This window comes from Python bivittatus, unplaced genomic scaffold, assembly GCF_059951505.1.
Source record: "Python bivittatus isolate LINGU-HERP-01145 unplaced genomic scaffold, Pbiv_v1 ctg000220_np1212, whole genome shotgun sequence".
In the NCBI taxonomy this organism is placed as follows: Eukaryota; Metazoa; Chordata; class Lepidosauria; order Squamata; family Pythonidae; genus Python; species Python bivittatus.
In genome coordinates this window covers 2461900-2479418 of record NW_028277048.1, presented here as the reverse complement: position 1 = coordinate 2479418, position 17519 = coordinate 2461900, and the positions used below count along the sequence as shown (strand labels likewise).

The 17519-nt window shown below is 40.8% G+C and overlaps 1 protein-coding gene across 1 annotated transcript in view; it reads right to left on the bottom strand.

Annotated features, from left to right (window-relative positions):
• Positions 1 to 14804, bottom strand: part of CNN1 (calponin 1) — a 29996-nt gene extending 15192 nt beyond the window's left edge. The window contains exon 1 of the mRNA XM_007426190.3: positions 14646 to 14804. Within this exon, the coding sequence (XP_007426252.1) occupies positions 14646 to 14708 (63 nt within the window). The 5' untranslated portion in view covers positions 14709 to 14804. The remainder of the gene's footprint in view (positions 1 to 14645) is intronic.
• Positions 14805 to 17519: the final 2715 nt, after the last annotated feature.

Genomic DNA, 17519 nt, shown 5'->3' with positions numbered 1-17519 from the left:
ACATCCCATTGTGAGCTGCAATTCTTTTTTTCTGGCAAGGGCAGCTACTCACACATAATATCTTCACATGCTTTTTTGATAAAAAGTGACACAAGGCTCCAAGTAAATCAGATCCAACTCTTTGCCTCTTTGATGGGCAGATCTCCATGCTAGACATTTTTTGTCCACGTTTTTCATTTTTGAAATCTGGACAAAAAGTAACTAGCTTGCTTTGGCATGGGGAAATGGGATTGCTTATTTTCATTAAGTCTCTCAGTTTTTTTTTCACATTTTCACAAAGAAGATCCTCGACACTTATAACCCTGCAGAGCCCTCTGAAGAGGCTGCTTCTCTTCTGTCGTGCTTCCTGGATTAACCATCTGAACACACCCAATTTCAAAATTGTACTTCTGAGGACACTGGCTATTCTTCCCATAAAAGAAAGGAAGGAAATGCCAAGAGCCTCTACTACCTTGTGCATTTACAAAAGTAAACAAGATTATTTTGAGGGGAAGAGACACACTAGAGAGATCTTATTCCTGCAAGCATTCATCTGACCAGAAACTTGATGGGAATGATATCCCCCAGTTCTGCTCCGAGGAGGATTCATAATCCAGTGTATGATTTATTTCACTGATATAATTGCCCAGTGTTGCACAAATCCATTCCTGGTTGTCATCCCTAAGTATATTTCCTTTGATTTTTTTAGTCTGACCTCCTTGGACCCTATGCCCCTCTACCGTGCACAGACACTTCAGAAACTGAATGTTTTCCAGTTTAAATGTATGCCAGTACAAGTCTTTCATAATAAGAAAACTTCACTTATGCAAAGAGATGGGTAAAATTAGAATGGAGCCTGGTCTACATATCCACTGGACTAAGGCGAGAGAATGAACTCTGCCATCGTACACTTCTGAACGTTCTGCTAGGATAAAACAAACAAGGCTTCTTACCTAAGACAGCAGGGAACAGATCGAGATTGCCCCCCACCTCGCCACTGCCTCCAAACCCAAACAACCCATTTTCTTTTTTACAAGGAATTTAAAGAGAGAGAAAAAGAAGCATTTGAGTGTGACATCTCCTATCTGCAAGCGGAAGTGGCACTGGGTAGGAGCAGTGCTGGTGGAGGGCACCCCTCAGCCACATCAACTGATGGTGCCATTCTCACCGACATGAGGACTTGCATGTTTAGAATGATTCGGAAGGAGAGGCAACATTGCTGCCTCCTGAACTGTGGTGCCTTAGGCCAGCGCCTACTCAGCCTTAGCTAAAGCCAGCCCTGGATAGGAGTAGAACTATGGTAATTTTTTTATTTCTGCCTCATCGCCATGTCTCAGAATGAGCAATGTAGCAAGCCTGTAAAGCTCAAACTACAGGAGATGCTATTATGAATATTTTCCAAAGGCCTTCCCCACCCTTTTTAAGCCCTTTTTAAAGATGCAAGAAGTTGAAATCTGCGGCAGATGAACACCAAAAAAGAGGTTATTTCTCTCTTTCCCTGACTCCTGTTTATTTTTCACTGCAAATGTTTATTACTGCAACTGGCTGGGGGAGGATCTTGATTAGAGTGTTTCCACATGTCAAATTTTGGTTCAGATTGTGAATTCCTGCAGCTGCTGGGTATTTAAAGAGTAAAAACCAGCATACACGCATCAGCAAACTAAGGGCAAGTGCTCCGCTCAAGTGTAATTTGACTCAGGGTTTGGACTGTAGAATCTCGACTTTGCCAGTACGACAACAGTACGTACGGTCTGTTCACTGGTGAGACCTTGGTTTAATGGAAACAGCATTTGCTATTGGGGAGGCAGGTGAAGAAAGCATAACGCCACGCTTGATCTTCTGACAAGGTTTTTTTTGGAAAGCTCTTATCCAGTGCTCCTGGCTCGCTGTTGCAAAAGCCCGGGGAGTTCTGCTTTGAGTGGCGGGGAAGACAAGATTGCTGCAGGCTTTTTCTCTCATTAAATGGGCTCCCCTAGATCTTTACTTGTTCTTTAGATGCAATAAAGCCAACCAGATCTCCTCATAAACCGGCAACTGAATGTGACATTATGGCAGCAAGCAGTATTCTGAATGTGACATTATGGCAGCAAGTGATACAAAGAATATGTGAAATGTACACAACTCTCTAGTGCCAAGTGGCCTTCAGACTATCCCACCTGCGCTGGATTGGCAAAAGTGACTCCAGTCCTGCAATTCCATGTTTCTTAATCTTCTCAAGACTGTAGAAACTTTTTTTTTTTTAATGAAGAACACACATGACTGATTATTTTCAAAAGGGGGAAAGGATTAAAGGAAATATTGAAAAAAGTGTTTGGATAACACTACATTTTCCCTCACACTTAACTGCATTGATTATAAATCTGTTTGGGGTAGAATGAGCTTACTATCTTTTAGTCAGAGCACATGTTTTTTTTTCCTTTCTTTTTCCTTAACTTATTTTATGCATACGCAGTTAACAAACAAACTTTAAACTTTAAAAAAAACTTGAAAAAATTAGAAAAGAGGCAACCCCAAACAACTAAAAAAATAAAAGAAAGAAAAAGAAAAAAATCTACCTTATGTTTTATACTTATCAATAGTCACCAGTCACACTACTATAATATGATCAGTACAAAATATTATTGTAAAGTGTCACAACGTCTCTGCCATAGTAACACATATTGCTGCATCCTTTAGTATTAACAGAAAATTAGTAGAAAATACTGCCTTTTCCAAAACAGATCACATATTGCCAACAACCATCTCTTGCCATCTGGAATAATATCACATTTCCAATTTCTCAATATGATTCTTTCAGCCACCCCTAGCCAGAGCACATCTGGGAATATGAATTTAAAAAACTGCAGCATATCCAACCATTTGGTTGTAGGTACTAAGTTATGATTTAGCCTGTGGCTCTATTCAGCTCAGGATACAGGTCCTGCACAGGAAACCTGGTGGCAGAGGGAAGCCAGCTTGCAGAATATTCTGAAGTTGAGATACATTTGTGTTCCACAGAGCATAATTTAGAAAACACTCATGCCCAAAAGGGAAATGAAAACATGAATATTTGCAGAAGTACAATAATAATAGTAGTAAGAGTAAATCATAATTTTAAAAAATGGGGAGAGAAATCAATAGGGTCAGGGCTGGCTAACCATGAAGATGAAAATAAGGAATAGTGCCTGGCTGGCAGGCACATATCCTAAATAAGAATACTCCACATTACAATATTTTCTTGCAGGTATCACTTGTTTACACCCTATTCTTAGGGTATGAATCCTTATGCCCAAATAGCTTCATCCACAAGAACGGAATCAGGAGTCTTTGGAGAAATCTTTATTGAAGTACAAAAAAAATCATGATCAAATGGGGAAGGCCCAAAACACTTCAGTGAAGACCTAAGCACGTATAGTATGCATGGAATACTCTTCTATACATCTTTTCCCAAAGTCATAGAAGCCAATGAGACCCATGATTGATCAACAGGAGCAGTTCCTAGATGGATAAAGTCTCCTTCATGTTGAGATTGCCTCCTGATGTCTTCATGAATATGTCCATTATATTTTCTTGGGAACAATACAGAAATGGTTTGATACTGCATTTTTAAAAAATAAATAGCCTAGATGGCAGCCTTAGTATTTCCCACCTAACTACTAATCAGGTTCAACTCTGCTTAATTTTTCAAGATCAGTCAAGACTGGCTAAGAGGGTATACATTTTGAGGGAGAGTACAGATGATTGAAAACTAAGTAGAAATACTCTTAAAAGATGCTGTGACGAATTGAAATGCTTCCACTTGTACATTTCTTGTTTGGTATGCACAGAAGAACTGTGGTGGGTATTCTTTGACCCAAGTTAAAGTAATACTGAAATCTTCACATCAGAACTGGGTTCTTTGGTACTTGGAAGGGGCAATGAGTTTAGTCGGCCTTCACACAGTGAAGGCTAGAGACCTTTCAAGAATCCACATTGGTTTTCCCTATGTATTATTGTAATGGTATGTGGGAAAGACCTTGGGAGATGGGGGGAAGAGATGCTGCCTAGGGAATGGTCAGATAAGATTGGGCATAGCCTGCAGCTGCATAGGGGGTGGAGCAAGAGGCTCAGAAGGGGCCCTCCTTAAGTTCTCAGGCTGTAAAGGTGACAGCGGGAGAATTGTGCTTTCAGACTTGCAAGGTTCTGCTAATGTAGCTTTACAATAAAGTAGAATTAGTTTATCTTGGTTATGTTTCCTGTCTGGTCTACCTGGTAAGGCTGACAGTTATGGAGAGAGAAAGGAAAGCTCCTTAAAGTTACTTTTTGCATGTAGCTAAAGCAGACAAATGAATTTAGACCAACTAACTGATCGTACTCTGAATTTTTGTAGGCAAAAGCTTTATTTGTTACAATGGGTAAAGTAGGCAGAACAGCATGGCCTTGTGGGTGAGGAAGGACACCAATATACTTATACACACATGGCCTCCAGTGAAAGAAAAACGGTTTTTACAAGGTGAAATTGAAAGCTGAACACAGCTTAAAAGCAGATGCAGAGGTTAGCATGACATCAGATTCAGTCCTAGATAACCTCTGCTAAAGAATATATGTAAATCACCCTAAGAGTTCACAAGATTTGCAGATATGGGGACTAATCCAAGGCTGGCCAGCCAACCATTTTCATGCCTAAGGAAGGACTGGAAACTGTGGCTCCCACACAAGCACGAGTGCCCCCCCCCCTTGGGCATTTTCCTCTGCTCCCATCCTGGCTGCACAAGTTTTCCAAACCATTGATTAGAAGGGCCATGCTCTAGAAGCTGCAATTCAGCAGCATGAAACCTCAGAAATGCACTGCTGGATCCTATCTGGTGTTGTAGAACTCTTGGTTTTGTTCTTTAGAGTTCTGAGTTCCTGAGAAGCAGTTTAGGTGTGAGAATATTAATAGTGAATAACATTCCCTGAAAAATAGATTGCTAACCATTATCAATCTTCTGAAATGCATCTCCTGTGTGTCATATTCCTTGGATGTTTGGTACAGAATATAATGGTGGCTGCATTAATATATAATATTTGAATGTTGTAATCTATATGTTCAGATGAATTTAGAGATTATTATAATTGAAATAAAAATGCCATAAAATCTCAACATAATGTGATGACTATGGCTATCATGTAATCTGTTTGCCTGCTCAGTTTATTATCCAGGGGCTTCCAGTGTCTTGATCTTCCTTCTTATGGTTCATTATTTTTGAACTGCATTTGCATCTTTTCAGATAGAGGACTTTCCTCTATAAAGTAAGAAGTGGCCATCCAAGATGCCCAACAGACCTGGTGAATTTCTCGTACCAATAGAAGAGAATATATGTAGCTCAGGGTTGAATTGTGGAGTCGTTGGGGTTCTCTGAGCTTGGTTGTTTTCTTGCAGACATTTCATTACTCGGCTAGGTAACATCTTCAGTGCCAAAGATGTTAGTAGCCAGGTAATGAAATGTCTGCAAGAAAACAACCCAGAGAACCCCAAGGACTCCAGAATTTCTTGTATAAATGTCTGTCTTACAACACAGCCATGAAATCCTCCAGCACACATAGTGGTCTCTCTGCAGAAAAGATGAGGGTTTCTAATGAAAACAGGTAGAATAGGTAGCTTAGGAAATAGGAAATAGGAAAACAGGTAGCTTTAGAAGTGACAATGAAGATGTCAAAGTGGTGGATAGCTTCCGCCTTTTAGGATCAATTATCAACAGTAAAGGAACAAGCAGTCAAAAAATACATTGCAGACTAGCACTCAGTAGAGCAGCCATGAAGGCCTTGGAAAAGATTTTCAAGTGCCATGATGTGTCTATACCTACAAAGATCAGAATTATACAAGCCATGGTATTCCCTGTGACACTCTATGGAAGCAAAAGTTGGACTTTAAAGAAGCAGGATAGGAAGAGTATTGACACCTTTGAACTTTAGTGTTGGAGAAGACTTCTGAGAATAGCGTGGACAGCCAAGAAAAAAACCCAATGGATCATTGACCAAATTAGCTCACTTGAGGCACGAAAGACCAGGCTCGAATTACCCTACTTTGGACACATTACATGAAGACCTAGTTCCCTGGAGAAGACACTACTGCTGGGAAAGGTGGAAGGAAAGAGAAGAAGAGGATGACCAGCAGCAAGGTGGGTGGACTCAGTTACAGTGGCAATAGGTACATTGTTGGAAGACCTGAAGGACCAGGTTAGGGACAGATCATCCTGGAGAAAATCTATGTGGTCATTAAGGGTCGACATTGACTTGATGGCACATCATCAATCTCTGGAGCTGGAAAGTTAGTTACAGGTGTACTTTTGAGAAAGGGAGAGTGTTAAAGTGATTTGTAAATGAACATTTTGGAGTGTGATTTGTGAGTGAACATTTTGGAGTATGATTTGGAGTAAACATTTGCTTGTGCCATGCAAAATACAAAATGATTACAGGGCACAGTCAGAAGAATAGCTGCTTGAATAGTAGAATCCAAGTGGTGAATTAAAAAGTAAGCATGAACGTTCTCTAGAAACAGACAAGGGAAAGTCTTTTGAGGTCACCTAGTGAATCAGAGGAAGAACTAGAAGGGAGAGATCAGGGTTGAAAGATCAGTATAAATCCACTGGCATCATGTCTAGAAAGGAATGTATAAACAAGAGGCATGACTCTCTCCTAGCAATACTACAGTCTTATCCCCAAATGATACTGTCGCCATTAGGAGACGAAGTATTTAGGAGAAGGCAAGCTGTTCTGTTTCATCTTATGCAAAAGGGAAGTCTGTGTTTGATCTCAGAGACGTCCTGATAGCATCCCTCTCCGAGCGCTGCTCTTCTCCATTCTTGGTGCTTGGCATAAACGTCTTAGCTGAGAACAAGAACACATATGCATTCCTGGGGCCTTTCCTCTCTCTGGATATGAGGCAGCTTCATACCTTCCACTGGTGCCAGGGAGCTCTGCCAATCCAAACAGGCTGTGTCCCCTCTACAAGGAATTCACCAAACTTGGGAGAAAAATGGAGGACATACTTGTCGCAGATCCACAAAGATTTATCCCTTGGTTGGGATGTTTCAAAGATCTGGACCAACTGGACAGAAGCAGGACTTATGTGGAAGTTTAGCAAATGGAGGACTATGTATTTAGCCTGCTGTCAAGATTTGTTTATTTGTTTCCCTGCTCCTTTTGAATATTAAGAGCTAGATCTTACCGAAACAGAAAGAGTGAGGAGGGAAAGTAGCACAGTGTTGGCACTTTGCTCTATCTGTTAGATTACTAGAACAGCTTTCACTGCTGTGACCAACTTTACACTTCCCTGTTATCTGTATATGTAATAGATGATTAGACTGAAAAAAACAATGCTAGGCATTCTGTTTTGATTGTGCCTTGTTTTGCTCATGTGAGTCAGCTAAAATTATTTTCTCTGTTAACTGTAGGAATTTATCACATAGGTTTGGATACAGCAGCAGGTGACCTAGGAATTTCCAAGGCACCAAAGGGGAAATCTATGTTAGCAACTTTTTATTGGACCATTGTTTCTAACTGTTGTGAGCTGCTCAGAGTCACTTAGGTGAGATGGGTGGCCACACAAATCAAATAAACCAATAAATAAGCTAACCTCAAAAACTGTGGGAAAAACTACTTAGTACATACGTTTGCCTTCACTTATAAGTCTTGCAGAATCAGGATGAAGCTATATTTCAGTGGAAGTACCCCAGTGCTCTTTTAACCAAAGTTAAACTAAATATATTATTAAGGTCAGGTCCATGCATATTTATCATCTTATATGGTAATTTCTACATTAAAATTTTACTATGAAATGATCTGCAAAGCCATAAAAAATTAAAATATTCAAGAAATACTGTAGAGGATTGCTAAATTGCTTTTTTTTTTTTTTTTGGCATGCCTTTTAGCCCACAATTGTATTGATATTTGGGGAAGTAGGGACAGTATTAATGGAAAAAAATTACATTGTGTGTTTCAACAAATTCTTTATGCATGAGTGATGATATTATCACTTCCTTGCAAATAATTGAATATATTGAGATTGATTAATATTTTGCTTAGGTCTGGAAGTTTGACAAGCAACATGCTTGAGTCTTACCTATGACTACCTCATGCCTCCAAGGAAGATCACACCTTACACTGGCTGAAATATCAGCTGTTGTTCAATCAAATGTTTGCTTTCTTCTTCCCTTCTCTCTCCTTTTTTTTTTTTAATTTTGTGTCATGTGCTTTAGTCTTTTTAACTTTCGATATATATGCAGCACTTAGAAAATTTGAGGCATAAGTGTTAAAATATAATCAAATCCATGTTAAACCAGTGTTCATTCCAATATTTTGATTTAGAGAGAAGAAAGTTAAATGCTTCAAGTATTTTGTATTTGGATTTATTTATCACTACATTCCTGGAATTTTCAAGCCCTTTACAGAACTTGATCATGGAACTTTCCCAACTTTCTGGGAGCTGTATTTTCCTTAAAATGCCTCGAGTGTTTTCAGCTATATCCTGGGACCTAGGGGCTATTTAGAAGGATGGGACATACTTAGTCAGACTCTTCGTTAAGAAGCAAGAGAAGTGAACTCCCTGGGGTAATATCATGAGCTCCTAATTGGAACTTGCTGGTGCCTGAAACACTTTTAAAGCACACCTTGGATAGAAACTGTCAGGTATGCCTGTATTAAATAACAGAAGTGCTCTTATGACCCTATGCAAGTAGGTACAATTCACATGATCTGAACACTGCAAAAGTGAATTGCAATTGCAAATATGTGTACCCAGGGTTTTGTGTATAGAAGGAAAAATTGGGGCCAGCCTATAGAAGAGAAAAAAAATTTTTTTTGTTTTTTGCATAGGGTCTTCAGAAGGAAAACTTAGATCCAAGAATGAATAAAGATGTTAAAAACATTTATGTGGAACTAGGTAACCAGTTTTTTAGCTAATCCAAATTCAGGTTTCAACTGTCAAGTTGATCCATGCAAATTACAGTTTGAAATTGAATATAGCAATTGCATCTACTTTCAACATGTTAATTCTTGGGAGGAATTTTAAATCTTGGATTATGTATCCTAAAAATAATTAATTGGGTAAATAACCAAGCTCACAACTATCAAGCAAGTAGATCAGTTCTAAAATCAAACTTAAACTGTATAACTAGAATGTAATTCTTCCACTCTCATATTGACAATACTTTAAAAGAGGAAATATTAGAGCTACCATTGTTGAACTGCAGAAATTGAGATGTCATTACTAGATTCTTGTAAAGATCTATAGAAACCTCTAATTATTTCCAGCTATCTAGTGGTTTTCCAGATGTTTGCAGTCCAGATATGGTAGCATTAGGGAATATAGACAAGGGAGAAGCATATATTAATTAAATCTGAATTCATATTTATTATAGGTAGGACTTCATTTTATTTCTCTCAATTTACCCAAGATAGCTGTTAACAACTTGGGGATACCAAGCAGGAACTGGCTATCAAGCCAAATACCATTCTCTCTTCTTCATTTATCAGTTAGCATCAATCCCTGTGTTCAGAGAATCCCTCACTGACATATTGCTGATTAGTACTAACTTTTGTGGGGTGCAGAAGGAACACAGCGAAACCTTTCTCTTGGACTCTGCTCTGAAATCTACAAAGGGCCCATCGAAAGGAGTGCCTGAGAGGTCAGCTGCTCTAGCGATATTCCCATTGCACAAAGTAGGCTTGGGTGCAATTTTAGAGAGCGTAAATACTAATTTATGGGTTCCAGGTTTTGGAGCTACAAGAAATGCAGGCAAGATTGTTGGAAGCTTCAGCTGTTGTGACTGATAATCTGAATTTATCACATGATGTTAATGGGACATTGTTCTCACAGGAATCCCTGTCACAGATTGTTCTGTGCTTTAAACTCTGCTTTTGACCTAAGAAGGGGAAGCAAATTTGGATCAGGATGGATTCCAACAAACTATCTCTGACAGCAGCTTCACAGATCCAAACCACTGCAAGTCATGGATATCAAGCAAATGCATGTTACCGATAGCAGCAGTTTATCTCATGCCAAGTACTTGTGCTAGAAACAACTCTTGCATTCCTAAAAGCATCTCTAATACTTCTACTTCTTCTGCTCCACAGCCAGGGTCATGCCGCGTTTGGTAAAATAAAGGCAGCAGTATTGAAAGATTTCATGCATAAGGAGGCTCGAGTCTGCAATGTTAATAAAGGAAGAGTTATATCCCTCTGAATCGGATACCGATGAAGGAAATTTGGATGGGGGGGGGGGTGTTTTCTGAGATAAACCATTCCATGCATGCTTGTTGCCTTGTCCTGATAAACTCCAGGTTATATCTGAAACTTCCATCCATACTGAAGGATTTATAATCATTACGACAGCTGGTGTGCTTGGTTTGGCTGAGGATGACTCCTATCCTTTCATACTTGCCTATTCTGATTATACAGAACTTCTTCAATTTTTCTAATAAAAAATCCTTCCTAGTCCTGCCCATTTAGCTGCAGAACAGACCCTTCATGAAGTTTGTGTAAGTAACACTCTGCCTGGTCCCTTTATAACAGCAATCAGGTTCATCTCTTGTCTTCCTAACAGAAAGATACTTTTATTTATTTATTTACAGTCCAAGACCAATTTTTAAAAGAAGACACTATTATAACACAACAAATATAAAACCATGATATAAAATAAACAACAAAAACTTCTACAGAAAAGCCTGAAGCAATTAATAGTGTAAGAGAGGCACCAGATGATTTCTGCAAGCCGTGGCTACTGTTGAAAATGTAGCAGCCTTATTGGACATAGCTGAAATTTGTTAGAGGAGCAATTAAGATTGTTAATTATTGGTGTTATAAGTATATAACTTATTGTATGGAGGACAGTCTAGCAGTACCTGTGAAACATATACAAGTCTGATTTTTGGCAGTCTTTTTCCAGATTCTGGAGACAGAAAACAACTGAAAACAACCTCTAAGGCTGTAGTAACTCTTTGTAGGGCCTGAGGATATTTTTGTCTAGTCTTTGCACTAATTAGATTTAGTCTGATCATATTCCAAACTTACTGCAAATGGATGCTCTAATGTGTACTTAATTTGAAGTTCAGATGCACAGTGTTTACACTTCTCTATATTTAATCACAATCTGATGATAGAAAAGCATGCACGTTTCCATGTTTTTTCTTGTTATAGGGATGTTTGAAAGAACTGAACATATTTGAAATTTTAAGTTTGCTCTTTCTGTGGCTTTTTAATGGATTTCTTTTCATTCTGCCTGAAAATTTCTATATAATTCAGTTATTTCAAAGTCTTACATCAGTAGAAATTAAGGTGCTTCTTGTAGATCTTTGAGACTAAGATTGCAACAAAATACAGATATACAAAATATGTTCACAGGGCACTAGACAACTATGTAATTGAAAGAAAGTTTGGTAGTGTTAAAAACTGAATAGCTTTTTTTTTTTAACCTTTCCTGGTTTTTAGGATCCACAATTGTCCTGAAAGGATATTGATTTTTCCTTAAGAACAGAAAAAATATTATTACATCTAAAGGTAGTAATGTTTGAGAGGAACCAACTTGCACAGGATGAAAAGGACAGTGTTCCCACTTCTCCTTCAGGAAGCCTGATTCTCCTATTCCAGAATTCACAAAGAATATTTTGTTTCAATGGCTACAGATGGTGTTTATATCCTGAAGAGGAGGGAGGGACTCTGTGTGTGTGTGTGTGTGCGCGCACACACACACATATGTGTACATGTGTGTGTGATGGCAATGATGGTAGTGTCTCTCACCTGGTATCTCAGCGCAGCCCCCCTGCTGCCTGTTAAAATGTACACCCTGCCCAGCCATGCCCTTATTTAGAACTAGCCTTCAAAGAAACCCCAAAACTGACCATATATGGTGAGTCTGTTGCTGCTGAGACTCCAGCAAGACAGTGGGGAACGCAGGCCAGAGAGTAGCTGTGGAGGGGGAGGGAAGAGACTGGTCTTTTGCTAGAACCGGCCCTCATGAGAAAGGCAGGGCTCTAGGAGAGAAAGGAAGGCTGCCTGGTCCATCAACAGAAGCTCTGCACTCCCCAATCAATCAGGAACTACTAGGAAGCTGTCTTGTCCCCAGCCAAGCGTTGGTGCATCTAGCTCAGTGGGTGGGGATAAGTAGCTTCCTGAGTTGTTCCTGATTGATTAGGGAATCAGTTGGAGACGCCAAGTCTGAAACGCAGGACCCTGGATGTGCACCTCATAGACTTTCTGCACTGCAACCCTCCCAGTATCTTAGAGGATACTGTGATCAAAGCTGGACAGATGCTCTTACATCCAGGGTGGTTCATAAATGAATGCTTCCCACAAAGACTGAAAGGGGCTAAGTTAAAAGAAAAAAGCCTGCTTATAATACATCATCTCTTGCTCCCAATATTGTTTAGGATAAAAGGACATGACACAGGCAGGGAGGCAGCAAAAGGTAACCAAGTCCTAACTTGAAGGCCTGCCAAAGGTCTAGTAGCAGAAAGACAGAGATGCAGGGCTGCCCACCGTGAGTTTTGCTGACTCAGAAAATACAAAGAGCATCACCTTCCTGCCTAATAACTTGGGCACAGTCCTCAAAATCCTGGAGAAGTTCTCCCTCACAAATCTTAAAATGAAAGGAAGGACACAAGAGCATTTACTTTTGTTGAACTTGTGCAGGGAATCTTTCTGCTGGATTGTATCTATACGCAGCACTCCCATTGGTGGGAAGAAAGGGTGTGGGGTGGACATAACCAAATCAGCCATCCCCATTCCCTCAGTTTCCTTTATTTTAATTAAGCATGTTCTCCCTCCTGGAAACCACCTAAAATAGCAGCTAAGGGTCCCATAAAGATTAGGGGTTTGCCTCTCCCCTTTGTAATTCAAGCATTAACTCCATGTGGGCTGTTTTCCATTCTACCCTCCAAATGACACCTCAGTCCCGTAATCTGAAGTGGCTGCCTCATTATGCCTCTGGTGAAGAGTCAGTGATGGCAAGTCCCATCACATCATGGCTTCCTGGGCTTCCCTCTGTTTAGCTAATCCACCCTAAACACCTTATGAGCAGTAGATAATCCACTGAAAGCCCAGCATTTTGTCTCGGCCTTCCCAATTCACTGAGTTCTGAGGCAAGAAAGACCTCCTGCACACATGGTAACAGGGTTCACTGAACATGTTAAGCCATAATTACCCAGCCCCTATGGGTTGGAAAATATGGCTTATGGATTAGCATGTTCATAAAATCATTCAATGTAAGAGCTGGAAAGGATTTTGGACAGTCCAACCCCCTGCCTAGGGCAGGAATCTATTACTGCAGCATCCCTAACGGATGAACCTTCGACTTCTGTTTAAACAACTCTAGCAAGGGAGAGTCCGTCACCTCCCAAGAGAAGTGTAAATCATGCTGGTTCTCTCAAATCTCAGCCCCAAATTAACTGGTGTGATTCAGGCCTGTAGGGAGAGACTTTGTGCAGACAGAGGCCTGTGTATACATTAAGGTGGGAAGCAAGCATTGTAAAAGCCAAAAAACTCATTGCAAGTCACAGCTGAACCTAAGCAGGTTTCAGTCTGGTCAATGCTTTGTTGCGAGGCTGCTTGGGATTCCACATATACCAGTTTGAGTATATTGAAATTAATTTTTGAAATGAATAAAAAGGTCAACAGAGAAGAAATCAGAACTGCAGTCTAAGGCTGACTTATTTTGAATTAAGTACACAGAATGCACTACCCACTATGAAAAATAAGGAAAAGATTTATCAGGATAGCAAGCAAGCAAGCAAGCAATAAATAAATAAATCTAGGTTGTCCTTGGAAAAGAAGGGTATCTGAAGTGACAACTCTTTTAAGCTCCTGCAGTAGTAGTTGCGACAGGGTGCCCAGCTTTCCCCAACCTGGTGCCCTCCAAATATATTGTTCGTACTCATGAACAACTCCCATGGATGGGATGTTGCTGGACCAGAGATTAGAATCATGTGTTGATGCAAAGCCATGGAGGTGAGGCATATTGAATTCAATGGCCCTTACTTATGATTTAATGCAAAACTATAAGCCTCACTGGCTAGAATGCTCATTCGTATGACAAAAAGCTGTCCTCTGAGTGTTCAACAAGCAGATCTTATCATAAATACCATCAATCAGAAAATCAAAAGCCCTCATGTATAAAATTCTCTTTTTATATTGGTAAGGGCCAAAGCTTGTGCCATACCTGTAAAGCCAGCAGGTGTTCCGTATCTGTAAAATGGATATAATTGTAACCTTCCCTAAGTAGAATGGGATTGCCAAGAATGCAGCTTATGGCTACTAACATTTTTTTTCACTGATTCTGTTCCCTCTATGCCCACTTCAGAGTTTACTTCTGCCACAAACACTGTACATAGCCACAGGCAAGCCACAATTTTCCCAGCCTCAGCCTGCCTCTTGCCTGAAACATGGATACTTGGGAGGAGAGATGGTCTGCGAAGCACCTGGAATGCTTCAGAGGAGCCACACTTCTCTCACCTGCTCACTCTCGCTCTCTCGCTCCCTCTTTCTCACTCTCTGACACCTGGATTTTTCATAGGGGCAAGCAGCCCTCTGCACTTCTCCAGTCATCCAATTGATTCAGTCCCATCCCCTAGATTAAAAAGCACTATTCCACGGGGTGTGGTTCTGAAAATATCTCTCTCTCTCTCTCTCACACACACACACACACACACACACAGCATCTTGGTTACCCTTACCTTATTCTTGACTTCAGCTGACATGCCATAGGCTGGTCCCCTGTTGAAATGTGTTGCAGACATGATGGGGGCGTACGGTGGGGTTGCTCAGTGCGGTTCTGTGCTTTCCTTGTTGCACGTCAGATCTAACTCTCCAGAGCTTTCCCTGCAAGAGTTTAAAAACTCTTTGCTCTGGCACTTTCCCCCTCCTCCTATCCGAGGAGGAGTTCTTCCATTGGCCAGGCTGCGTGGCCAATCGCCACCTGCCAAGGATGCTGATGTCAGCCTGATGGTATTAAGGAGCAATGGTGTCATTTTTTCCACCTTGAGGGGCTTGGGGGGGGGGGGGATTCAGTTCTGTTACTGACTCGATTCCCTGATGGATGGAGATTCTAGATGTTTACAGAAGCCCAAGCATGTGAGAAATGGGGAGATGTTGATGGATCTGATTGGCAGAGCATCCCCTGCCCACAGTTCTTTCTCCCTCCCCACTGGTGCTGCCTCGCCTGCTCCTTTACTTCTGTGTTACTCCATTTCCATGTTATGCTTCTGTGTAGCCCCCTTGCCTTCAACAATTCCCTCCCTCTCTCCTTTCTTGTAGCTTCCCTAAGGAAAGCATCGAGACCGCTCACTTTCCTTTTCCTGCATCCAAGCCTCAAAAGAACGAGTTAGAAAAACAGAATCTAGTCACTCAGAGGGCAAGCACTGTCTGGCCAAGCCTCCTTGACTCTTTCTGCACCGGTTCCTTTTGCTTTGTCTTCTTCTCTGAGTGTTGGGTCTCTTGGGTTATTTTGCACTGGCAGCTGGCATCGTTCCTTTTTGTAGCAAAAGACTTTTGCAAACTATCCTGTGAAACCAAAAAGTTTAACTCCTCATTCTTCTCCAGCAGCAACAAGCAGCTGCCGATCCCATCTGAGTTTGTATTCCTAAAAGCTTTACAATTTAAGTACCAGGCTATAATTCTGCTAGTGAGAATAGAGAAGTTAGATAGGAAGAGACAACTTGCACTTAACTAATCCCTTGTCGTGATTCAGTGAAACTAGCAATTACTGCCGTGGATCCTCTAGACAAGGGTAGGAACTGAACTTCAAGGGTAAGAGATTAAAGAAATTAGCATGAACAGGAATGAGAATTTAGTAGCATATTGCTGGGATTCTCTACCAGCTGACCACTCCTTCACAAACACTCACACCCCATCAATAAATACTATTATTCCACCCACCCCCCAGTCTAAGCCACTAGGTCCTGAATGTCTACCCTTTTGCTATTGCTTCCAGATCCCTAAAAATGGATGGGAAACAGCCAGTCCTTCTCCCACAAATAGACCCAGGCGGCTTGAATCTCCTGAATTCCAGCTGATAATTGGAAGGAATTATCTGATACCTGTTGGGCATCAGGGGAGTTTGGTGTAATAACCTCACCCTTTTGAATCTGAGAAGGCTTGAAAGGCCCTCCCCTTCTGCCGCCCAATCCATGGGAACTAATAGAGTCCACTTCAGATTCAAACTAAACATTTGTCATGGCAGAAACAATAGAAACACACTCAATCTGTTTTGGAAGGGAAGTCACCAACAGCACGGTGTTTTTTAGCTAGGATTCCCTCTGTCAGTTTCTAATGTCATCACCCAAGCTTTGCCTCCACAACTCTTTTCAACACAGGGACCTGCTAGAAAGTCCATGGCCAATGCCTGGGAACTGAGTCTGACGCTTTGTCTAATCCCACCTCACTCCCTTGGAGTCCCTGATTCGAGACCAGCACCCTTATTCTCCTAGATATGCCTGGAGCTTACAGCTATAGGGGACTATGGTATGGTGGTCCTTTACCAAAACCCTGCAAATAAGACTGCCTCGTAGCAATTTCCACAACTTCTTCATCGTAACCCTTACACTGACATCATTGTGAAAGTCTCTCTGCAAAACAGATGGTCCCCACGGTGCCAGTAGGGCAGGCTAAGGACCAGCACAGTCTGAAACAGATTCATCTCTGATCTGTGTAGAGGTTTCATGGTGGGAAGAAAAGGAAACTGGGCAACCATTTACAAAAAAAGCCCTTTGCTGGGAAGAAACAATTAGGATTTCCCAATCTGGATTACAAAAATCTGAAGGGTTCCTAGGAAACAAAAAGAGAATAAATTCAGATATATGTTTGCTCTTCATACATCCATATTTCCTTGAGCTTCCTTATCTGGGCTGCAAAAATCAAGACAATCAAAAACATAGCAATGAAGGGTTTTCTATACAGGCAGTCCCCAGTTAAGAATGAGTTCCATTCCCAAGGTCTGTCCTTAAGTCGAATTTGTATGTAAACTGGAACAGTATTGTTGTATAATACTGTATAAGTACTATTGTATAATAAATCACTGTGGTATTTAACCTGAATTTTGCTACAATAGGCTCCGTTTTTTACTATGGGCCATCCATAAACCAGCCATTCTTAACCCAGGGACTACCTGTATCTTGTTGCCACTACCTAATGGTCATCTGGATTTTTGCAGCACAGATCTAATAGTCCATTCACTAAGGGGAGCCAAAAGAAGAGGCCAATTTTCTGAATAAATTATTAGATTTACGTCCCTCCTGACATTCAGGAGTCCAAGGTGGTGTACATATTCCTCCTCACTACAACCACCTTGAGGTAGGTGGTACTGAGAGAGAATAACTGGCCCAAAATCACCCACTGAACCTCTGTGGCTGAAAATGGATTAAAATCTGGGTTTCCTCATTCCTAGTCCAACCTACACCCAACTGGCTTTTATCCAAAAGGAAGTTTTGCAATTGGTGATGTGCGAATTAAACATCACTGAAAAAAGGCTTGTTGCAATATTCAATGAAACACATCTAAGCTCTGTGATTTTCCACCACAGACCATTTGAAGAGGTTGAAATGTTGCTGGGC